Consider the following 25,670-nt stretch of genomic DNA (forward strand, 5'->3'; position numbering starts at 1 on the left):
GAACAATTAGTAACACAAATAGATACATTCTGACGCAGCCTGTTAATGTACCTGCACTACCCAGACTATACAAGGAAAGACATGCACCTGTAGCAGCATCTGCAGCAGGGTGAACCTTCAGCTTTACCACTGCTAACACCTTGGTGAACTTCACAAACCTGGACGGGGTGATACGTTCAGAAAGAAGCTCATTACATCTCATCATGCTGTACGTACATATGAACAGACAACCTGACTTTCACTTGCTGTCCTTTTTTTTTACTAATGCATCATTAAGAAAATGTTTTAATAATCTGTGTAAGGAGTCCTTGAGGTTAGAGATGTGTGCTGCACAGGGCTGCTGCCTGTTTTCACAGAAAGGCACTTGAAGATACTGGCACTGAAAGAGTTGAAATGCAGGTGGAGGACCTTTAGGAAAACTCTTGCGTAAACCGTATGTGAAACTCGCGGATCTTCTGCAGCACCACCTTTAACTTCTCAGTCGGGGGCAAGATGGTCATCCTGCATGGAGGAGGCCAAGTTTAGATGCTAGCTTAGATGCAGTTGAACTAAAGGCTATATTATTTTGAGACACTGATCTCCTAACAATGTTTATCATCCATTAATTTAAGAAGTCTGAGTGTAGCTGTACTTACCTAAAATGGAAGGTGCCCTCTTTCTGACCAAATCCACTTCCTGGCACCAAACAGATTCCCTCCTCCTCCAACAGCTTCATACAGTAGAACATGTCTGGGACCTTTCCTTCCTCCTGTGGACACAGACATGAATATTTACACAAAACTATCAACACATATTAATAAATGAGACCATGCAGGGTGTGTACAGAGCAGACCTTTGCCTTGTCGATGGCCTTCTGAGGTAGAGTGATGCGGGGGAAGGTGTACATGGCCCCCTGGACCGGGTTACAGGTGATACCAGGCACTGTGTTGAAGACCTGCTCTGTTAGCCTGGCTTTTTCTGCCAAAGCTGCTAACACTGCTGTCCGCTCCTGTAAGGAGAAAGCAAAAAGAGACAATAAATTGGAAATAATAATTTAAAGTGCAACATCCAAGCTGAACCCAACATTTGTCACTTTTCTGCCCCCTGGTGGTTAAAGAATGTACATGTGATCTGCCATCACTTTCACTGAACCACTATCTTAAGCTCATCTAGTGCAGTTTGTTGTGTCCCTTGCCCTCTAAAGGCGGATGATTGTAGTACACCTCAACTAAACAACACAAGAGTGACTCTGGAATACTGCATTTGTTTGAGTGGGTGTGAACGGATTTGATTGGCTCATTATGTTTTCAACAGTGTAAATACTGAATATTGATTGATCAATTAATGTCAAACTAAATTCATCAGTGTAATGGCTTTCACTGCTACACAAAGCTTCTGCTTCTGCAAAGCTTCTGCATTAATGTTACACGATCCTCTTCACAACACACAAACTACAAATTACACTTTTCCCAATATTGCAGGACTCAGAAGCTGATTATTCACAATTTGTCATGTTAGGACCTTAACATGCTCAATACAGCCTTTGTTTGCATAGATTATATGGAGTGCTGCTTTCTGTTTACATAAGTGAATTCTGTTTGCCGAACATTGTCAAGGTGTGTGTTAGCCCCTGAGCCATGCACGTTATCACACCTTCACAAATGTGGTGTAAGAGGGCTCATCGGGCTGTGGGGGGTTCACAACCAGATCCAGGAGAGCCTGTCCGGGCACAGGAGGGCATAGACGCACCGACACCAGCTTTGTGAGCTGGGCCTTTACTTCAGGGTCCATGTTGATCACCTCCATGTAGCCACCACGGAATCCACACCTGAAAAGCATACATTTAGTACCGGAGATTGACACATCAGCACGAACTCCAGGTTCTAGGTGTGCCATGTTATTAACTGTGTTTTAAATACCCTATCTGTTTGCAGTAATTCTTATTTTACTGGGATTAGGATTAGGGTTTTCCAGTCCTTACCCATTTGGTTTTATTGTCTGTTCTACTAGTTTTGCAAGGTGAAGGGCAACTCTGCGGTGCAATAACACTTAAGGTGATAACGGATATCACAAAGGCAAGAGCAAGCAAACAAATGATTCATCTGGAAACTAGAACTGTTCTAACACCCTTGTTTATGTCCTTCAACCAAGCCTAGATTGTCATTTTAAGATGTCAATAATGTTTTACCGAGTAATTGCTGATTGCATAGGGGAACAATACAATCCATTTTCTGCAATTCAGTCTAATCTCTCCAAGTGTAAATACTGCTACTTACTCTCCCATGTAGCATTTGGAGGTAGAGTGGAAGGAGGCCATCTCCACTGTACTGGAATATTCCGGTCCCATCTCAAACAACACTTTTTTGAAAGAATGAAACTTGCAGCCTTCTGCATACACATTATCCTGGTAGACCTGCAATGGGAGAAAACAATCCTCTGTATACAGAATTATAATATTAATACAGGGAATTAACTGTAATGTGAAGAAAATATAAAATTACTTCATCAGCCATGAGGAAGAGATGCTCCTCTTTAGCAAATCTAATCACATCTTCAATGCACTGTCTGCTCTGGACCTGACCTGTCACACAGGAGAAGTCGTGTAAGTAAACAGGGAGAGCGGTTGTGCTGGAATTCTTCTTATCTAACACTACACTGCAAGTGAGATTCACCAGTCGGGTTTCCAGGGTTGATGATGCAGAGGACTCGAGGATTGCAGTGCTGCCTGGCTTCATTCAGGGCTCTCCTGAGCTCCTTGACATCCAGACTCCAGCACTTGTCCTCGTCCAGGTAATAACTGATCTGCACAGCACCAAGTTCTGCCAGGGCTGCTGAGTACAGGGGATATTGGGGGATGGAGATCATCACTCCTGTGCGGTCACGACCCTCACCGCACACCATCAACTTCAGCATGGTCTGGGATTGGAAGGAAAGAGGATTGGCTTTGTTTGGGGAAATATAATACATGTACACAGCCTGGGTAAACAGTCCAAAACTGCATGTGACAGGATCCTGCAGTGCAGCAGTTGGGTGTATCCTAAGGTTATTCAATAGCCGGATTTTGGCTGCATACGTGACAGTGACAAAGGTCTGTGGGTGGAGGAACATCACAAGATGTCCAAAGTACAGGTAGGGATATAACTAACAAGTGAATTGTTAGCGAATGGCACCAAAAGTGTGTCTTAATCTGGCTTAAGGCCAAACAGAGAGAGCTTGGGGAAAAGGGTCTGCAAGTTATCAGCATGTTGCCGAAGAGGAGATAATAAGACGTCTTATACAAACCACAATGGCATCACTGGCCCCAGTGGAGAGGTAGATGTTATCAGGGTTGGATGGAATGCCGCCGTCTCTCTTTTCTATGTAGCGCGACACATCCTGACGAATACACTCGATTCCCTGGCTTGCACTGTAGGCCCCTGAAACACAAAGTGAACTTTGATGCAAGCAGGGAAAACTGCATCAATCAGTTTTTTAACAATGTTTAAACAGTGTGTGTAGCCTGACTGAATTAATTATTGATGTGTGTGGATGAAGAGGATGTGATTGGTGGAATGAGGGGGCGTTGTCTGACCTATACTGTGGCCGCCACAGGCGTCAAGGATTCGTTGCGCTCTCTTCTTGGCATCTTCTGGAAACTTGTTGTCTTCCAGGAGCTCAGGGTAAGCGCAAAGAGCCAGGACCTAAGAGAGGAGGACGAAAACAGAGTGCACACATCATTACAGAGTGTGATTTTTTTACAAGACAATGTCCTCATACTGTGTGTGATGCAGAGTTCAAAGTAAACCGGCCTGTGTATTGTTTTAATGTTACTTCATGTACTGAGGAGCTCATGCATGCCTCACTTGTGACTGACAGGCTGAGGTGCCAGTGCAACATGATAATGTAGTAAGTTAAGGTTCATGTGCTGGAGTCACAGCTGTCCAACCTGTCTGAGAAATGTGATTGGCTTCTGACCCATGGCGTGGGCATCACCTATGTTGGCCTTGATGACTTCTGTGAAAGGTTTCTTGATTCCCTGGAACAATATAAAATAGAGACAGAGGTTAAGACTCTAAATTAAAGAAAAAGTGAAAAAAATTACAACATTTACATCAGCCTTTTTTTCTGCTGAAGTCAATCACATGACAGCCCTTTGAAGGTGTATCACGTACAATATAAAGCCCCATTAATCAAATCAGAGCTACAGAGCTACTATCTCACACATACCTACTCTGCTCTCCACACACACACACATACACACAGATCTCTTCTCTCATTAGCTCCCTTTTTGCTTTACAGGGACCCTGGCACAGAGTCTGGTTTGGCTCATGGTGCAGAGGATCTGGCCTTGGAAAGGATGCTGCTGCTGCTGCTGCTGCTTCACACAGACAAAAAAAACATCAATGTTTGTGGTTCAGGTTTTTAATCAAGAATTGCTGACAAGCTTGAATCTGGCTCCTCATCTGAACCACTTCAGTCCTTCTTTTACATTGTTGACGGAATGGAATATGTAATGAGCAAGAACTCCTTGAAACTTGTTTTGTATTTTGCAACACATCTCTGCTGAAACTTGTCCAGAAGGTAGGCATGTTGTGGCAGATATCAAATAAATACTATAATAAAATTTCCCTCTAAGGATCAATAAAGTCTTAACTTATCGTAATTTTATTAAGCAAACTGAAAACAACACAAAGAAGTTACTACCGGTATTTAAGAGTAGACTTCCTAACATTCCACCTACTGAGTGGACAGCTGAGGGATAATAAACCCTTTATACTCCACTCAGGCCAATTATCTTGTCATATCTCGTGCCGTCCTTCTTCCTCAAATTAAATCTCAGGATAGCAGGAGTACTCTGATTCTAACACACAGCAGAGTACTGTTTCATAATGCTGTTCAAATGAGCGTTATCAAGTGTTTTATGTGATAAAATACCAGATAAAAGAATTTACCATTCAACTGAGTACATGTTGTTTCCATGTCCTTGGATGACGGTGAGTCAAATCTCTCCATGGTCTCAGAGTCAGATATTAGTTAGTTTGAACTCTAAGTAACTGGATGCGGCTCGTTTTTGGTTTTTTCAAACAACAAAGAGGCTGCTGTTCTCCGGTTAAATAGAAGCCAGTCAGTTACGCGGCTCAGCACCGACTGCGTTCTCCTGCTCAGTCAGCGCCAGGCACTGATTACACAGTCAAACCAGGCCAAGAAACCCTGTGGGTCACCAGGCCTGGCCTGCACTCACATATCACACATGATGTGGTCTGGAAACTGTTCGCCTGTGAAGAACCCATTTACTGCTTATATGCAGTAAAGAGAAGAGGGATCTAATACTGGGTGTATTCTTCTAATCACTGTCCTATTGTCATACATGTATTGTCAAAGAAACTGCAGAGATCCAAGCTTATTGCAGTGTCAGATGTCTGGCTAAGGATTTATAAGGGTCATCACACCACACCAGCCCGTGCATAGACAAACACACACTTGCATAAAAATTTGCTGAGCCATCTTTAAAAGTGTTCCCGTCTCAGATTTGACAGGAAGTAGCAAAAGCACAGACGACGAGTCATCTGATACAAACCATCCTGACAGAAAAAAAACATTACAATATATATTTTGCACAGCTGCAAGCGGTGTGTGTGTGTGGAGGGGTGGGAGTGGGCGGTTCAGAACAAACACAGGCGCTGAACTTTGGATATGACCTGTGTAACACCAACCTAATTCCTGCCTTTTAATAACAAGTTTGAGTTAAGGTTCGCTTTTTCCCTTTTCCATTCAAGTAAATGAAAAACTACTTGCACTACCAAGAAGTAGAGCACTTTCACCAGAACTGGAGCGGCTTATAATGAAGCTCCTTACAGAGAAAGACCTCTGAGGCTGCCGAGCCTCCCAGCTGCAGCTTAGTCCAATGAACCCTCTCTCTCTCTCTCTCTCTCTCTCTCGCTCCTTTGTGTGGTGGAGGGAGGTGGACAAACCCGGACAGACAAAAAAGGGGACAGAGAATGTACCCTCTCATCTTACGTAATGATACTCCACAGTATACACATCCTCTGGATCCCGCAGCCACCTCAGGCTAGAGAGGAGCAAAATGTACTCAAAGACATAACTGTACCCTCCAGCTCATCACGTGCACGGTGAAGAAGAGAGGGAAGGGTTTCATTACAGCTTTTAAAGAGGCACCCTGTCCAACCTGCCTGCCCTCCCTTAGGAAACAGATCACTTCTTTAGAATGTGACATAAGTTGCCATGACATGTCTGAACTCTAAAAGCTAAACCTACTCTCAATCATGCCAGCAAAACAAGTCCACTCATCGTATCTTAAGGGAAGCAGAGAAGGGAAATAACTCGCTTTGCCAAAATCCACTCAGAGGCACTTTTATTATTTTAGTATTCAGTTATAAAATTACAAAATATTCCGTCCTATTCCAGCTGCTGGAGTACTCAACAGCTGAGCAACACACACACACACACACACACACACACACACACACACACACACACACACACACACACACACACAAAGAGAGAGAGAGAGAGAGGGAGAATTTGGTTTCACAACTTTTTTGAAAGCAGTGATCAGGAGAAGGGGGGATGTGTTGTAGGGTGCAGGAAGAGTGAGCACACATTCTCAGGCCCCACCTGCCACACTAGCGTTCAGACTTTTTACAATCCTGCTGCCACTGTGCTGCGGACTGTACCTCTTTCAGCTCCTTCTCTAGCTGCACCGCCCGCTGGACGATGGGGCCACGGACAGCGTACTCCACCCGCTTCACATAGGGGTTCATGTTGTCCAAAGTCAGCACCTTAGCCCGGCACTGGACCCCGTTCACTGCCTGCTGGGACATTTTGCCTTGTTGTTGTTGTTGTTGATGTTGTGTCCGCCCTGAAGTGTTATCTGAAATGTGAGAAAAGAGGATGAGGAATACTCAGAAACAGCAGCAGTTCGTTTGCAGATAAAGAGTATCAGCTGTTACCAGTTGTTGAGCGGTGCTGGTGGAGTTGATGTCAGGCCAACTTGTGTGTTTACTTCCCCCCGCAGACCCTCTGAGCTCCCACTGACAGTTCGGTCCCCTCGGTGTGTGGTTCATATTCCCACTCGACGCCACGCCTTCGCTCGCTGCTCCTCACGGTTGGCTGGATTTCTTCACTGACTTCGCCTCTGGCTTCAGCGTGCTGAATGATGCCTTCAAGTGCTGTAGGAAAATTATCATTTCAAAAACATTTCGGAAATTAAAGATTATGTAGCTTATGTTAACTCAAGATAAAACTGCGGTCCATGTATGAATGAAACGGGGTTATTTATTACTATTTACTAACGTGTATTGCCAAACTATAAAAATATATGTTAAAGTAAAAAACTTCTTCTAAGCACTTTGCTGTATGTTAGCATTTTGTTGCACTTCCGGTCCACATGTTAGCTTAGCTCTGGCGGCTCTTAGGTTATAAATATTATTAACAGTGATCAAGTTAAGGAAAACGATGAAAGAAATGTAAAAAAAATTGTAAAATTACAATGCTGAATGCTAAATGTTATTTTTATGATTGTTTTTTGTTTTTTAACTCTTCTACACTAGCTGACATTAGCAACTCATGCTACTAAAATGCTACTGTAGTTAGCTTTTTCACAGTTACGTTTAACTCACCAGAAGAAGACAATACTGACAATACACTACTAAGTGGTTTTTAGCCACATGGTGAACAGAACCAGAAACAGTAAATGCTAAAAAGCTCTGTGGTGCTGAGAGGAATGTCAGACATGACAGGCCACATTAACACTAACATCCTCTGACAGCAGAAACTTTGACTTACAGTCTGTAACACTGCCGTTGGTAGAGGTGTGTAGTAATGACTGGTTAGCATCAAAACGTGTGGTGAAGCACATGTCAAAACAAGAGGTGCTGAAAAACAAAGGTGTGGCCCATTTGTGGGGAAATTGCCCAGAGAAGCTACATGTTCAAGAATGCAGAGGAACAAGTTCCGGAACAAGCATGTGGGGAAAAAAAAGGTAAAAGCTAACAAGCAAAAGCCCTTCTTCTTTCATGTCTTTTGTTGTGGTAAGAGGAGAACCACAAGAGGTGTGCAAGAGGACAGAGTGTGAGACAGATGTCTTGGAAAGGGCTTGGGAAAGACATCTGATATCCCTTACTAAAAAAGTTCACATACAAGCATGTGATGCCCTGCTGACGTTTGTGTGTCATGCAGTGCATGTTTTGGCAGCAGCTTGCAACAGTCTCATCAGTTTACCTAATTTAAAATGACAGATTTACATCATTTATTTTTTTAAAGATCTTAATGATTAGATGATTTGGGGACAGGATCAGCTCATGTACGTCAGTAGCTGAAGCTCACAGTCAGGTTCCATTTTTAACACAGCCCGTGCACCAACTGTTATTCAAAGGCCACATACATGTCATGTCTGACAGCAGTGCAGCTCTGTGTGTGTCCAAACTTCAATAACCACAAACATGGGTTTGTACGCACATGTATGAAGTGTACCGGAGTGCTTGCTGTGTGTATCAGGTGCTGTCCTGGCAGCTGCATCAGAACATACTATGACATTTGAGAACAGAAAAAGTCTGATGTAAGAGGGAGAGAAAGGGCTGGGGGCATGTGTAACTCTTCCATTTTACCACAAGAGGGAGACATACTCAACCTCAGACAAGACAAACAGCTGGTCACTTTCTCTAACTCTTGGCTCCATAATGACAGATGATTGGGTTGACTGTGGACGGTCCATTTTTTAGTAGAAGATCCAAAGAAGCATTAATGACATTATTTCTTAAAATGGCAGGTACTGAGATCCTTGTTCTTTGTGGGGAAGAGGCAACAGGCTGAGAGTGAACCCTAAGGTCAATGAGGTGGGTGATGGAGTTTATATTCAAGCATTCCTGGAGTGCAGCTAACACCAGTGTGGACTCGTGGGCTGCAGCGCTGTCTCGGTTAAAGACCTTTCCCCTGGTCCGATTTCCACACTAAACCTAGATGCTTTTCTGTAAAACTGTGTTAAGAGGTCAGCATAGGAGAGCCATGTATTAGCATAATCCTTCTCCACAGTCCACCAGCAGCACTCTCTGCATCCCAGAAAACAGAGCACATACCCCTGCCAGAGAACTTCAAAGGACTGGCGTCCTTAGGAGTCCAGTCTTTCCACTTTTTTGATCGTTCTTTTATCCATGGTTACAAAAGATTGGAGAACTCTTTTAGGATCTACTTCATAAACGGCAGATCATGTTGTGCAAAACCACCTCCCTTCAGGCTCAAAGTGTTTCAGAGGCAGCCAACAGACCCCTTGATCATTCGGACTTTGTTACTCAATGATCAGCTTCCCAAGATGCGGATCACCTTTCTGTTGCTTCTGTCCTTGTTACACACTCCACGAATATGTAACAAGACATGTTGATACAACGTCTTCTTGCAACTAATTAGGTGATAAGCCCTAAAGGTAGACGACAGCACAGTGCCATGGTCTGTTTTGTGAGAGGCTGACCTACTAAATTTAATTACTCAAAATAGAAATACCACAAATGTTATCGCTTGAGCTGTACACACTTTATCCTTCTTTACCTTAGGCCACTAAAAACTTGAGCTGCAACATAATTATGTCATTATAAACCCATCCTCTGATTCCCTTTAAAAATGATACACAAATTAACTAAAGCCATTAACATCATCATAATCCTTACATTTAAAAAAAAATACAAAACTCTTCTTTGAAAACATGTTTTTATGTTTTGTTTTTCTAAATGGGGAATCAGTAAAAATCACTAACAAAACTGAAATCCAATACAGAAATTGGAGTGCATCAACAGTACATCAAGTCCAGGTCAGACAGATTAGACAATCCCACTGCTCACCAAATTCACACGTGGGACATCGTGCAAGCATTGCAAACCGATATTAAATAAACTCCCAAATGAAGGCACCAAGCTTTGATAAACAATCATATGAGCAATAAAACTAAGCATCATCAAAAAATAATTTACCCTCACTTTTTTTTTACATAATTATACTTATCTTAAAAAAATGTTATAGGTGTTGTACTCTCTGTATCAGACAGAATAAATAATGTGATTCCATTCTGAAGGTAGAAAATAGAAATACTGACAGAAAAAAAGCTGGTAGTGATGATGGGTTAGTAAATTTCTCACTGATTTAAATTTTGATGATCCCACTTTAGAGACAAAGATTTTTACAAAATGCAAAATTAAAAATAGTGAAATATAGACTTTCGTTGTGCACTAGAAAGTAACAGAACCGTCAGTCAAGGAAAAAAGAAATTAACCACTGAAACTGTCCAATGTTGTGTCATTCAGAGCAGCTAGAGCATAGGTTGAAACAATCACGACCAACCATCTACCAACCATAAACACCTCATGCTTCTAATCGAAATGTATGCAAATGTAGGTCACGTACCTTTCATAGCAGTCGTTCAGCAAAGAAAACAACACCTCATTCTTAATTTGAAATAAATCAGCAGCGACTTCATTCAGCTTTATGTGGAAACTCAACTGTCCCATGATTCACAAACTTTCAATGAATTTGAGTAAGAAATCATGAAAATGAGCAGAGCAGAATTTGCCCCATCTGACGAGGTGTGCAGTAAGAGGAAATGCTAGGACCTTCAGTGTCAAGTGTGTATTATGGTAACTAAAGGAAAGAATAAGCGCACAGATTGCACTTCAGGTCCACTGAACTACAGTGCAGATCAAACCTTCATTGGCATGTGGCCTTAACATTCTTCAGATTCATTTAAAGCAGGTTGGTCTTGAAATGTTTTTGCCACTTTGTAGTGTTACACACTCAGCTTCTGTACTCTGTAGGCAAAATGTTTAAATTCGTCTACATTAATCCACAGCAAGGCTCCTTGTTATTGGACTGGTCTTCCTCAGGGGCTCGAAGTTTCAGTAGTGGAGGATCCCCGCTGGCTGGGGTGAAGTACACCTGGCTGGGGGAGACTGCTGGCTCTGCAGCAGGGGTCATTTGGATCTCTGTCTGAGCCTGAGTGGGTGTCACCTCAGCTGCAGCTATGGAAGGCTCCTCCTCTACGGCAGGAGGCAGCGGTGGTGGAGGTGCTGGGTATTTATTGAGCTTAGCGGCTGCCCGCTGGCGCTTTAGGTCAGCCAGGGTGTGGTGCGATTTCTCACGAGTCATACTGTCTGCACCCTCGCCCTCTGCATACCCAGACACAGGGCCAAGTTGGTAGGAGGCGCTGCGCTCCATGCGACCTCCACCGCTCCACAGCTCTCCAGGTACAGAGGAAGCCAGAGAGACAGAAGTCTCTCCATTCCCTAGACTGGACATAATTTTCCGGTCTGCAGCCTCGAGTTCTTCTAAACGTTCCGTTGCCGCACCACCAGCAACCTGAAACATGGAAAGAACAATAAACCACACATTCAATTTAGTCTCTACATATTCTGTGACAGATATGTGTTCAAAATGTAGCTTCATCACCATGGTGGCATGTTGGTGCAGCTCATTGTCAGTCTGTCTGTCCTCATCATCATCCTGTGGCTCAGGCTGTCGTCCACGCTCCTGCCATACCATGGCCTCTTTGTGGTGCTCCCGCCGATACAGACTGGAGCGCTCATTTACGCTGACACGTCGCACCACCTTACTATAGGTACAGGTAAGAGAGACGGGAGCAATGCATCACCTGTGTGCTCTGTCTTTTGTTCCTTTGCTACCCTCTGTTTTTTTTCTTTTTTTAACAGCTCACCCTCTGCTTCCAGTACTAGATGCTCGTCTTTGCAACGTGCCCTTCTGCCTGTCCTGGCTCTTCATGATGGCGTCATGTTTGTGCTTCAGGTCCATCAGTTTGGCTCTAACCTCCTCATCCATACACACATCTGTAGAGGGAACAGTGGCAAATATTAGATATTTGAATGCCTCTCAAACGTATTAACAGGAGGCATTTCAGATATGTATCTCTGTGTATTAAACATCAAAAGACCAAAAAAAATAAAAATAAATAGACTTACCCACAGGTGTTTCCTCCAAGAGAGACTTTGTGTTTAAACTGGCTCCATGGGCCACCAGTAGTTCCACCATTTGAATCTGTGGAACAAATATGAACACTATCAATAGTGGGTCAGTTAGGAACTGAACTCTTTATTTTGGTATGACTGCAGTACCCACCTGCCCCCAGCAGGCGGCAGCGTGAAGCGGCGTCCAGCCATCAGAGTCCCTCACCTCCATTTGAGCCCTGTTCTCTAGCAACAGCTCTGTCACAGATATGTACCCATTGGCAGATGCAATATGGAGCTGCAATGAATGACAAATACTTAAATGTTTAAAGAAAAAAACAAACATGAATATTTTTAGACATATTGCTAGATTCATTCTAGAGTTTTGGTTGGCACAATGTAGCATTTCCTGGTGATGGTCTTCATGCTGAGGTTAGGCAGAGTTAAACAATCCCTCAGTCTCACCAGTGTCGTTCCATTATTGTCCTGGGCATTTAGGTCTGCGCCACTCTGAACCAGAGCCTTAATGTCAGCCAGCATGGCCATCTCTTTAGCCGCTCTGCATTCATCTATACGTTCCTGAGTTATCCCTGCACAAACAAACACACAGCAAGTGTTAGCACTCAGACAGCAGCAGTCAGCACATATTAGATTTGACCGGTCATTTGTGTGGGCCACCTTATTTCATGCATATTTATTCTTAGTCCTTTAAAGTTAAAATGAAATGCTAATAATAGGTTTTGTTAGAGTTAGCATACTCACCCTGTTCAGCCATAACCATCTCCAGCAGCTCAAGGGTGGCTTCGTCCTCACAGAGGTCATAGGGCATGTTGCCATCCGCATTCACAGCCAGCAGGTCAGCCCCGCTGAAAGCATTCATATACAATCACATATGCACAGGAGCCATCATGCATTCAAATGCAAACAGACCTGGCTTAAACAGACACACACTGATGTTCAAAGCAGTGTGTGTTCAGAGTCAAACTGCAACCAGAGTTGCACTGTTATTGTAAATTACACTCTCTGCCAGGAAGGCTCTAAGTCTGTTTATGCTGTGGTGTAGAAAATTATATCCATTCTGCCAAGATGGAGACATTGGAGATAAACAGTTGTAAGAGGTTTAATTCCCTGCTATGTGTAAAAAAGAGAAAATATATGAAATTCATGGCTGCACTCACGCTTGAATTAGGAGCTGCACCAGTCCAGTGTGCCCACAGGTGGCAGCAGCATGCAACGGCGTCCACAGCTCACTGTCACAGGCATTCACACAGGCACCGGCGTCTAACAGGCACTGCACTATATTGCCAAAATCATCAATGCAGCACTGAGGAGAGAAAGCAGACATGTACAGGAATATACACATCTATCAATGCAACAAAGGTTTATTAAAAAAAATGAAAAGAATACATCTATGCACCTTTATTTGTAACTAATACACTGGCTTGAGTAAGAAATTTGCATGTATGGCTCAGCCCTCTGTTGGGTAAACACCAACTTTTCCCAGGGGAAGAGCAACCTCAACAGATTTCTCTGTACTAACAAACACTCCTCTCATGTGGAGCTCACAAACCGTCGTTTGTAAGCTAAAAAAGGGGGTGAGGAAAATCCCATTAAATTTACAGTAGCATAACATGTGTTTTTTTTTGTAAATGTGACGTATCCAGGAAAGGAATGTATGAGGGTTGTCTCTGCCAGCTTTCGGCCCTCAAATTCATCTCTATGTAAACTAATGTAAGATAAGTAAACTTTCAGACATAATAAAGCCAAACAGTACTTGGTGAGCTAAAAGCTGTGACCACACACCACACACACACACTGCAAAGAGGGTGACCCACCATGTTAGTCATTGCTGGTTAAAACGAATGTGTGCCATCCTGCCAAAGAGCCTAAATGCTGACAGTACTGTCTGTGTGCCATGTTGACAACATGAAGGTAAGGTAGGCTATCAGGACTATGGTTAGGTGTGCATGTACCTGATGTAGAGCTGTCAGTCCATCCTCATTGACAAGATCTGGGCTGACACCGCTGTTTAACAGTGCCCTCACTAGAAAAATCAAAAACATACAAATACATACATCACCTGGGCAGAATTCTTTGATATATAATAAGCAACAGATAATGATCTGGCACAATATTTAGCCTGCAGCTGACAATACAGCCACTGAAAACAGACTGTCCATAAAATAAAGATACATGAATCACTAACAATGTATTGTTGTTGGATCAGTCTAGTACCTGTGTGCTGCTCTCATTGCTCTTAAATCAGTTCACTAGGTTGCCCTTGCTTACATAAAACATGATACTTGTTAAAGTGACCTTTCTGTGCACATGTTTACACTGCAAGTATGATTTTGTGTACCTTCCTCCAGGTCATTGCGTGCAGCTGCATCCAGCAGAGTGACAGCATGTGGAAATTTCACTTTGGTGGTTCGTGCCTTCCTTTTGTCAGCTTTGGCCCTCGACCCTCGTGCTGCATCTTTTTCCATGTCTGCCCAAGACTTCAGCTGCTGAGCGCGGCGCTTCTGGGCATGTTTTATTCGTTCTGTGGTGCTCAGACGGCTGACCGTCGCCATCTCAGCCAGTAGCTCGCCGTGATCTGCTGCCATGCTTACGCAGCACTGACACCTGTTTGTTTCACCTAGTTTGTAGGGATGCTAAATGCTTTTTAGAGTTTCAAGCTTGCAAATCACTCACACCATCCCTTGTGCCACTGAAAAGAGACCCTTTGGTCAGACCAAACAGGCCTATATTGGGTCCAAGAGATCCGAAAAAATGTATATGTAAGGTAAAACTAAAAGACTTGTGTACATTCAGGTGACAGATATCTCCATGATATCAGAAGTAAACAAAAATACACAATTAGTGAAATGTCTCTTTCCCATCTTTCATACAAAAACCCTTATCGCACAAAAGTATAATGACTGGAGGACGATGTCCAAAATATAACAATCCAAACTGTGGATTTCAACCAGCTGTCAGTTCTTCCATCCATTTTAACTGTAGGGAACGTGGCCAATGATCCACAAGAAGGAAGAAAAACAGAAGTAAAAGGTAGAGCTAGGAAGGCATCAAACGATTTTCCTATGTTCTCTGTCTAATCTATGCTGGTGGTGATTGTGTCCAAGACGAGGTTCTAACAGAGGGGGCAATGTTTGAGAATCCATAGGTGTCAGGGAATAAATCCACAAAGCGAAAAATCCAAGAAGTTCAATAACAACAGTGTGGGACATTCACAGACACAAAGCAATGCCTCGTCCAGTTACTGCAGACTGTGACAGAATTCAAAAATCCCTTGGTGGCAAATGAAGAAGATCCCACATGTTGTTGTCATTCTCGGTGGTGCTGGTGACCACTGCAGTAGGTCTTTGGTAGAAGAATGCCAACTGACACTGTCTTCTGTCTGCGGAGAGGGAGAAAAAATGTGAGTGCTGTGTTACAGTATAATGTAGGCATGTTGCTCTCCTAATCCTGTTATCTTTAACCCCTGAGCTTCTTCCCCCTGCTCCCTCCTCTCCCACTCCTCTCCTGAAGGAAACCTGAGATGGTGGGACGCTTTTCATTAATGATTGACACACCCTGCAGCCCAACACACACTCTGTCAGCACGGGGTACCTACAAGCTGTGACTGAAAGAGGGATGTTGAGAAAAAGTGGCTAAATAGCTAGTATGTCACATGTTTCAGTGCAAGTTCTCAACTTCGACATCGCTCTCATTACCTTTCGTTAACTTCCAAGCCAAGTTACACGGATCACACTCGGCTCTTTCCAGGCTACTTATATATTATTTATGCCTGGGCCTGTGAGCGCTGAGAGGAAGGTCAACTAGAGGCACTCTGTGAGATAGAGAGAGTGACTGACAAGACAGTAGCCCCAGGCTGCAGACCCACTGCAGCACGCAGCCTGGAAAGAAGGGTGGCGGTAAGACGCTCATAAATCAGCTGATCAGCAAACAGGTGCCCAGAGAATCATTAGAAGTAGCTATTACTGAGCTCCTTTTACAGGCTGGGGTTTATATGATACATAAATCTTTAACAAAGAGTAAATGTAGAGAAGACAGCAAAAGACATGAACTCATTAAGATACACACTAGATGTAGACCTAGCATCACAGCTTTCATTAGGGTCTTATCCCGGAACTGAAAGGGAACAGAGAGACTTGCCATTTGTTGCTCCTTTGCTGTGTGTACCTACTATTTTTAGGATACCTAACCTCTCGCCTTTGTCAAAAGTGACAATGTGAGGATTTCCTTAGATTAACACCCCTGTAGATTGGTAGGCCTCTACACAGAGTAAAATGAGAATGGACTTCAATGCACATTGCCATGTCTGACGGACTTGAGACTCAATAATAATGTGCCAACGCTTGAGAGTAAAACTTTTTTCTCTTCAGCCATGGTATCCAAAGTCCTCGTCCAAAGGTCAACAGGAAACAAATCTGATATATGCCAAGTGGTTAGAAACAATTGTGGCTAGGCCCTACAGAGGTAGTAATCTAACCTGTCTTTTGTCAGAAGAAGAAAAAAGAGAACATGTTTTGTGGCATTTAAAGAGGCTTTGAAGGGAGAAAGGATTGGAGAAACAAGGAAAATCTCTGTAGGAACTTAACCGCTGTATTTCATGGGATAATTCCAAACAGAATTTCGAGAGATCAGTGGAATAAAGATTTATTTCTTAGTTTTGTGAGGCTCACAAAATGTTGGATTTGACTATTATTTTGCTCTACGCCGACAATGCCTTTTGGCAGACTCAAATAATTAATGTGCTTCAATGTCTGCTCTTTTGTTGATTTTGTGGCATTAAAAGCTTTTTGCAAACAGGACACTGTAAGATTTTATTTCATTTTTGATGACTTGTATACACAAGTATCTGGCATTGTGTGAATGAAGGCAGTTGGCATCATCAGAAATGATTGAAATGTATGGGGTTTAAATAACCTCACACCAAAGTCATAGTCCTGCAGCTTACTTTGTGGACAACACACTGAGCAGAGAACAAACATGTGTCCCTTTTGACTCCATCTATTTTTCCATTGGCACATATTACTGATCATGTGATCATGACAATACAACCGGTTTACTGGTTTCTACACTCACTCAGAAAACACAGCCTCACCTGACCTGAGCTGGACTGATACCATGTGCTATGCAAGCAAAATGTCTACTTAAGCGTCACTGCAGGATCACAGACAATCCATGTTACTTAATGGGAAGTCATATTATTTATAAAACTATACTAAAAGCAGGTTGAAAGAAGGGTTTCTAACAGGACACTGTCGACCAACACGTTCTGGAAAGTAACTTAAGTCAATCTGTGTGGCTAGGCTTTTAGCCAAACCTAAACAGCACAGTCGACTGAGTGCCAAAATCTCATCAACAACTTAAACTCCTGCCTGACAACAAGTAATTACCACTTTAAAATCCACTGACACTTAAGTGTTTCTCAATTGACCTTAATAAACCTAACTGATGTTACTATACAACCTAGGGTAGACAGGAAATACCTGTTGAGACTTTATAATGGCTTATTATTCAGAAAGTGGAAAGAGTAATTAACCGTACGTGTACATAACCTCAGGTAAACAAAATGTTTTATGACATATATACACAGTAGCACAGAGATTCTGACTCATTGTCCCATAAAACATTTATAGACCCAAACATACATGCAGGCCACAGGACAATGTTACCTGATTAGTGGTGTTGGCAGAGCAAGACAACTTAAATCTCAGCCTAAGCCAATCAGCAACATGGTATTGGGGGAATGACTTTGAGGCTGAGGCTCAGACACTATGATGTTTACGGTGCAGTTCAGTTAATCCAGATATACAAACACAATAGAGATCATCTCCCTCTACAAAAAAAAAACCTAATAAAACATGCCTAGCTTTAGCTTAAAAGCACACTTTGCAGGACCAAGAAGTCTAAAATGAGTAAAATGACCATCGGTCTGTGAGAAATGTGTTTTATTGCAAAGATTTCTACAAGCCAGTAACTTTAAAGCTAACTACATGAAGGTAAGTTCTAAGTATGGATGCTTTCAACCTGCTTGTACCTCCATCCCAAGCACAGGAATCTGTGCAGATATTGTAAAAATGTATTCTTTCAAATATGGCCTGACAATTCAGGATATGCTTACAGCTTATACAGCAAAAAAAAACAATAAGGCAGTTCTGAAAGCAGCCAGTATTGTCTTTTAGGCCTATCATTTAGGAGAAACAAAAACAAACTCAAAATAACTGTGTGGTGGGAAATAAATCTTCATGATTCTCAGTGTGAGCTTGAGGTTGCAGTCTGACAGATTAATGTCTCTCACACACATACTACAACACATTTGAAGACAGCAGAAAAGACACTTTTTAAACAGGAATGTTACCCAAATACAGAAACTTGACCAAATCTATCACAGACAAGACAGAAATTGTCATTTCTATACCACCAACATCAACAAATTGTCTGAGATAATTATCCACAAACTCAAGGATTCTCATATTTTTGTACCCTCTGGATGAAATTTAAACCAATTCAGTGATAAATGAAAAAAAACTAACAAGGATAAAAACAGACTTCTTTGTGATGGTGTGATCCTACCTCCATGATGTTCCCTGCTGTATGCCATTTGAGAACTTCTATGAGATCTGCTATCAGCGGGTGCTACGATGCGAGCTAGCATATCAATAGCCTGTTAGTTTTGCCTCTCATAAATTAAGCCACTACTCAAGGGGAGAATGGGGAATTTGTTGGGTGGTAGGTCTGTCTAAGAACCTTGTGATTCTCTGAGTCAGGCCAGACAGACGGGAAAAGACGACGTGAGATCATGGATATTGGATACAAACTAAGAAAAACAACAACCACACAGCACGCAAATGCAGCTAGGAACACAAATAATATTTTTTTTATGTGTTTGGAAAATTATTACTGTGACAATCTGACATTTGTAGTGACTTTTTCCACCTAATGACCTAACAGGAAGGGCCGTCTACAGCTGCAGAGGAACATAAACTTCCTTTCAACAGCCCAAATGAATAGAGCACTATGAACACACAGACACACAGAAGCTCATACATTCATCAAGCGGGTGGTACCTATATTTAACAGCTTGTGACTGAACTGACAAGAACACAGCAGAAAATATAGCTTGCTCAGCCTTTAATCTGCCTACACATGGTGCCGTGTGCTTCATTCATGATCCGTCACCAGAGAGCTGTTGTATACAACCACCCGACCAGTGTGCTATTTGATGTGATATGCAGGACCATTCCTGTCCACTCGTTGAAATAAACAATGCTGAGTCGATGTGGCTTGATGGTTCGGGAATGATCTCGCCTGCAAACTGAAAGGGTGCCAAGTGACCTAAACTGCCTGCCAAATACTTAGATTTACAGTCCCTTATGAGCTGCTGTTCAGACAAATCATGACATTTGGAGATGTCTACTTGAGATTTAATAAATATTTGGTACATTAGATTAGAATGGTATGAGAAATATTTGTAGTTGCAGCCCTTGGACAGGCTGACTATACACAAGAGAGAGAAGGAGGGTCCACAGTAAGCCCTGTCATGTGTAAAGGTTTGAGTTGCTCCATGTAATCACTCAGAAATCTCAGTAATTCTGCCACGTAGCCAGGAGTACAAAGTGAGGGACCTTGAGAAAGACTGTGTGTGTGTGTGTGTACTAATGACGAAGACAAGCACACAAAAGACTCACAGCCTTTTCTTGAGGACAGGATATGAAATGAGAGGGTAAAAGGATGTGGAGGAAAGAATGTGAAGGAGATAGAGAGGAAAATAAGGAAGGCGGAGGAGGAAGGATGGGGAGGGGACAGCCTACTTTAGCTCCGTTGAGCAAGGAAGTAGGGGTTCTGTCATGCAGGCGCAGACTTGGAGTGAAAAACAATGATAAATCTGAATGTAAAGGGTGCCCACACAGGATGAAATGTGTCTGACATCTGCATGTAGAATGTCACACATTTACAAAATGACGCATGATGGTAAAGAGATGCCTGGAGGATAAGACAGGAAAAAACAGGAGGGGGGTCATGCAGAGAGAGGGACACGTGAGAAAAATCATTTAAAGACTATTGAGAAAACACTTTTATATGCTTGTTTGATGCACACTTTTAATGTAGTTATAGCTCATTTGGGTGACACCCTGCCAAACGTATCTTCTGTGCCTGGCTATATGCCTCCTATATCAGTGATACCATGAAAGTCTGTATCAAAGTGCCCACAATCTAATCTCAGTCTATATTGTGAAACCTGTAAATATTTGACCATATGTACGATTGAAACACTGTTAGAGAAGTACTGTTAGAGCTCACACATGGCAATGCTTGAGAACAGAGCCTGCACGGCTGGACTGACAAGAATGAATTTATTTAGGTTAATGAGTCCATGTTTACACATGCATCAGGATCCAACTTTAGCATTTGCATACAGATTTAGATCATATTCAGATTTCTGATATTCAGTAGGACTATTTTCACAATCAATACTATTTGTCAAAATATAAAGATGTCCAGTCTATCATTCTATATGAAGACGATGAAACAGACACTCAAAACAGCAGCTGATCAATTTCATATCAACAATTTCATTGATAAATAGTGTTTTTTAGACGGAGGATACCATGAATTTGAGCAAGACCAGGACAAGCTTCCACATAATATTGTTACCATAAATATTCCTGCCTGACTTAAATGTCTATGAAACTTTAAATGAACGCTTTATTGTCTTGAAAATGATAATAACATGGCAGTGGATGGCATTGGGACTGGGCTGTGAGCAGCAGCATGAAAAATAAGTGTGTATACATCTAGTATATTAAAAAGTTATAGTTTATAACCTGTTGTTTACTCCTGTCACGTTAAAGTAAAGTATCGTTGTACTTTAGCAGTAACGACAGAAGCATTAGTTCCTCAGCAGATTAGCTAACCTGCCTAGCGGTCCGCAGACAGGCTCAACAGGTGCTTAGGCTGACAGGTAACGTAAGCAGCTCATTTAAACTACCTGCCTTCATTCAGGTAAAGCTAACGCCAGCGAATTTATCCGGACTGGGTGACTTTAACTTGTTAAAAATGCTGAGAACACCTGTTGAACGGCGCTTAAACCTCTTAACATTGATGTTATGTCGTGCTAGCGTTACCTTAGCTTCAGGTTAGCTTGCCGTTAGGCAACACGACAACCTGCTGTTCAGGAGAAGTAACTAAAGGTTACGTCGTCTCAGCTACAACTCCTAAACTAAGCAGCGAGTTGAACAACATCGACGTAAAAACAGTAATGAAGAAACAATGAGGTGATATCTTACCTGCCGAGTTGCCCTTCAGCTCCTGTGCAGGTCTGCGGCGGTGAAACTGAATCAGCTGCTGTGCCCTCAGCTCCAGCTCCACTCAGCCCTCTGGGGAAATGCTTCACCATAACAACCGGACCTGCGCCCTCTCCTCCCGCGGGACAGCCGCCGCCAGAGGGCGACAGAGGGTGAAGGCTGCAGAGCTGTCAGCTCAGTCCACCAAGTTATTTCTAGTCTAGCCAGGAGTCCCATTTGCACTAAAGTTCCAATAAATACAACAAAAATTAAAGTATTGATCAAACCGATCAGAGAATGGATCCAAAGTAAAGGGACACTATAAAGCTAATGGTGCAATAAGATATGAAACACAAACAGTTATTTATTTTGCACAGTATTTTTACAGTCAGAACTGACCTGTAATGCATCTTTTTGTCCTAAATAAAATAAATTGTTAGGCTATATTTTCCCTTACCAACATTGCTTCTGGATGATTTTGAGCTAACCTACTGCATGAGACTCCCAGCAGCAGCAGCAGATGGAGAGGACTATAACTCTCTGATCTCCAGACCCCTGCAGGCAACACAACAGTGATACTCTGCAGACACTGGAGCATGAACTATGTATCTCTGCTACTCAGAATAATATACTATATAAGGCAGGGTTCTGGCTGCTCACACTGACAGAGATGTTGCCCATAGTTTCAGGCTCAGCATCTTCACTATTTTTACATTAATGGATGGAAGAGTCTCTCCAAAAAAAAATCAGTTACTTGCTCAATAGTGTTGTAAAAAGCACAATAGGAGAAAAACAAACAAACAAACAGAAGGTATACTTTGCTTGAGTACTATCCTGCCCGGAACTGTGTTGATGTTACATTTAATAGCAAAACAAAGAGAGTTCCATTATACTAATCAAGCTGTGACAGCACAACTAAAACTTTCTTTCACCTTTTCTGTCTCAGACCTTTATTCCTCCTGTGTCTCAGTATCAGGGCAGCTTAGGGAGGATTTGTCCAGACACAATCAGCCCATGTGAACAGCCTTACTATCCTATTCATGCACTTTCCCATTCTTCTCATGCATAGCTCACTAATCCAGGCAAAACCTATTAACTGGCTCTCCAGCAGACAGGAAGAGATAGATTGACAGTTTGTATTCAAATGTTTGAGCACTCACTATGATAAGTAATGGAAATGAAGGTCTAAACGCTGTGCAGGAGTTTTTTGCCTGTACATGTTTGAATTATCAGTTTCAACCACAGGAAATTCGAGCCAGAAAAAAACTCTCTATCACTGTGATGTATTATTTGTTCGATTGAAACCACTAGAGGGAGCCAAACGTTGTGCGACAGGGTGACGATCAGAGAAGAAAACCACTGATGCAAATTGCAACAGGTGGGTGAAGGAAGCTTGCAGTTCACCATGTTAGGAGCAAACATTTTGTGTTTTATTGCAAAAATTACAAAAGCTGCAAGTTTATGCGGTAAGTTGACACATACACAATAATAAGCACCTCTCACACTGGCCAGGGCTGGATTTGTTTTTGCAGTCACGTGGTAAAAGGAATATCATTTGCCTTGTTAAGTGGAAATGCAAAGTTTGGTGTCAGCACATGAGAACACTCAGCAGCACCTAAAAGTGAAGGTAAATGGCCTCACAGCACATGCAGCATTGGTTGTGCATTGGGAGTGTTGGTTTATTTGGAGTTTTTATTTGGAGTTTAGCTCGAATTAGCTTCAAATTCCTAAATCAGAGATTCCTTTCTTTATCTTATCACATGTGATATGTCCATTCGTGCCATAAAAGGTTGTTGAAATTAACACTTAAGGCAGTGTGTCACAGTTTGTGCTTTCTTACATGATATACAGAACCGATGCTGAAGCTTGGGTGGACTGGTGGTTTTTGTTTTGGGGGGACAGTATCTTGATGCAGTTTGCAACAACAGGGCTGAACACGGCTGCTCATGTTTAAGGTGTGAACTCTCGACCCAGCTACAGCACTTAGCAGCTTGTAAGCGTCACAAAACCCACAAAAGGTGTTGAATGGCCCTCGTATTTCCTCACATGCAAAGCAGCTTCTCAGTCTCCAGCTTGCCACTGGGGTTCCATCTAATCCAACTTGTTTTCACTGTCTTGCTGGGAAGCAAGGGTTTGCACATTAGCACTACGTTAACTTGAACAAAAGACGCGCATTCCCGAAACTTTAGTCTTTCAAAGCTGAATGACATCCTGCATAGTCCCGAGGAGGTCCCACTGTGCCAAACACCTCTTGCCCGTTGCGCACAGAGTGACTTCAAATTATTCTGCATCTTCTGATAAATTTTAAATGTATATTTTCCCACAGTCCTTAAACTGTTTGAGCCTTTACATGGCCGCGGATTCCCATATAAAACACGGGTAACTTGCGTGCGTAAAAGCCGGTGCCACCAAGATACTTTCAGTTATTCCCTCACAATTTAAAAGCCATTTCTTACATAACTCACAGGCTAACTGGTTTTATGTAGTCTCTCATAATGACCGTCAATGTAGTGAAACTATCACCTTTGACGTTTGTATATTAGCCTTTCTTTATGTTTATTGCTCTCCAAAAATTGTTGATTGCCTGTGGGCTTCAAGAGAAATCACATCACTTTCTTCTACTCGCCCCCTCCCCCAGAGATTACCAGGTTACTTTTGGGCGCTGCGTGGAAGTGTCACTCTCGGTTAGGAGAATTATTTCACGTTGTGCCACACTAATATGATGATTTTTTTTTATTATGAAAACAAAAGTAAGAAACTAACTTTTATTGTTGAAGTAAAATGAGAGCTCCAAACGCTGCTCACCTTAGACTGCTTAAAGCCTAAAAATCTTTAAGCCCTGTTTCCAAAGCAGTTTCTCAGTGTATCTGTTGCGTGTTGATATTATCATAAGGGTAATTTAATGGTTTATTGTCTTTCTCTCTGCTCTCTTCGTACACAAACCCACCCCAGCCCCCAAGGGTGATCAGTCATTCTGCTTTCAGATAACGCGTCATTCTCCCCTCGATTACGCAGCGGGATTTACATGAAACTGTTAATTGTTTGCTCTTCAAATAGAGTCAGCCTGGAGCCAGCAGTCTGCCAGAAGTTAAGGACCGACTCTTTGACCTCCCTCCCCCTCTCCGCTCTGCTCCTGTCCGAACGTGCGGGCCGATCTTCCCCCCGGCTGATCAACATGACAAAGCATTGGCCGGGGCACAGCCTCTTGGCACCACCCGTTCTGTCCCACCACGGAGAACATCACGACCATCAACTTGACTTCCACAGAAATGCACTGCAGAGTCTACCTCACAGCATTGTAGCGCGGAGCTCATCACCGCAACATTGGAATCACCATCCGGCTCAGATGGCTCCCCAGCAACCGCCGCGCTTAGAGAAGCCGTCTGTGCGCTCTGACCACTTCAGCAGTGGATTCATGGATAAAACCGTATCACCTGGCTCATCATATCCGAATGAGAGAGACGACCACTTGACACAGGAATCTATCACGCGGGACACCTGGAGCAGCGACCCCGAGAAAAGTAATACCGGGGGAGGAAAGAAAAAGAACTATCAGCGGTATCCCAAACCCCCGTACTCGTATCTTGCAATGATCGCTATGGTCATCCAAAGGTCCCCAGAGAAGAAACTCACGTTATCTGAGGTAAGCATTGAATTGCATTGTTTGTGCAATGTTTGTACATTGTTGTTTTTGATTGCACACTATACTAGACATTTGAGTCTAGATTGCGCATGGTGTGTTTTACGCACGGCGCTGCTTACGGTGGGGACATCATTTATCAGAACTTTATTTTAGGAAACTCTCTTGTTACAAGTGACCATTGTATTTACTTATTAAGAGAATTCAATAAAAGACAATATTCTGTAAATAAGACCTCTTTTACAGTCCTAAAAATGACACTCAACAGCCACCTATTCGTGACACCTCAGTGACCACTGCTAGAATTCTTGGTTTGCTCTGATAAGGGTGGGCTGCAGTGAAACCAGACACTGATCTGTATCAGGAAGGGTGATAAGATACTAAAATCATGCTTCATTTGGCATACTATGGCCTGTACTGTACTGTTTCTTTAATATAAAAAGAACTATATCACCCAATTCTGTATGTCTAAATTGTGCTGTGTGGATATGCATCTTCTGTTCCATAAAGTTCTTTTTCTTTCTTAAATTATAGATCTTGCGGGAGATCAGCACCCTCTTTCCATTTTTCAAAGGAAACTACAAGGGCTGGAGGGACTCTGTGCGGCACAATCTTTCTTCTTATGATTGCTTTGTTAAGGTTTGTATAATAAAAATGTAGTAAAAGAAATGTAAGCTTATATTTTGGAAACTGTGAGAGCCTTTTAGATTTAGTCATCCTCTTTTATTATGGTGATTATTGGTGAAACAGTAATTCCTGTCTAACTAGGTTGTCAAGCACTCACGTCTCTATCCCTTCTCTCATTTGTAGGTGTTA

The 25,670-nt window shown here is 42.5% G+C and overlaps 3 protein-coding genes across 3 annotated transcripts in view; 1 reads left to right on the plus strand and 2 right to left on the minus strand.

Annotated features, from left to right (window-relative positions):
* Positions 1-204: 204 nt before the first annotated feature.
* Positions 205-7,083, minus strand: si:ch211-217a12.1 (alanine aminotransferase 2-like). Its single transcript, XM_028432271.1, has 12 exons — positions 6,930-7,083; positions 6,654-6,850; positions 3,905-3,994; positions 3,551-3,659; positions 3,262-3,395; positions 2,652-2,895; positions 2,481-2,560; positions 2,256-2,392; positions 1,633-1,807; positions 833-988; positions 636-748; positions 205-501 (listed from the first exon to the last, which is right to left on the minus strand). Exons 2-12 carry the CDS (start codon positions 6,798-6,800, stop codon positions 411-413), a joined length of 1,476 nt encoding a protein of 491 aa, XP_028288072.1. The 5' UTR covers positions 6,801-6,850; positions 6,930-7,083; the 3' UTR covers positions 205-410.
* Positions 7,084-9,664: 2,581 nt separating this feature from the next.
* On the minus strand, positions 9,665-21,338 carry ppp1r16a (protein phosphatase 1, regulatory subunit 16A). The gene is made up of 11 exons (XM_028433483.1): positions 21,218-21,338; positions 14,278-15,318; positions 13,892-13,962; positions 13,097-13,242; positions 12,681-12,784; positions 12,384-12,508; positions 12,091-12,216; positions 11,934-12,009; positions 11,672-11,801; positions 11,407-11,569; positions 9,665-11,316 (listed from the first exon to the last, which is right to left on the minus strand). Exons 2-11 carry the CDS (start codon positions 14,522-14,524, stop codon positions 10,795-10,797), a joined length of 1,710 nt encoding a protein of 569 aa, XP_028289284.1. The 5' UTR covers positions 14,525-15,318; positions 21,218-21,338; the 3' UTR covers positions 9,665-10,794.
* Positions 21,339-24,525: 3,187 nt separating this feature from the next.
* Positions 24,526-25,670, plus strand: part of foxh1 (forkhead box H1) — a 2,423-nt gene continuing 1,278 nt past the window's right edge. The window contains 2 exon segments of the mRNA XM_028433319.1: positions 24,526-24,857; positions 25,389-25,495. Coding sequence (XP_028289120.1) covers positions 24,561-24,857; positions 25,389-25,495 — 404 coding nt within the window. The 5' untranslated portion in view covers positions 24,526-24,560.

This window comes from Parambassis ranga, chromosome 20 (assembly GCF_900634625.1).
Source record: "Parambassis ranga chromosome 20, fParRan2.1, whole genome shotgun sequence".
NCBI classification, from domain to species: Eukaryota; Metazoa; Chordata; class Actinopteri; family Ambassidae; genus Parambassis; species Parambassis ranga.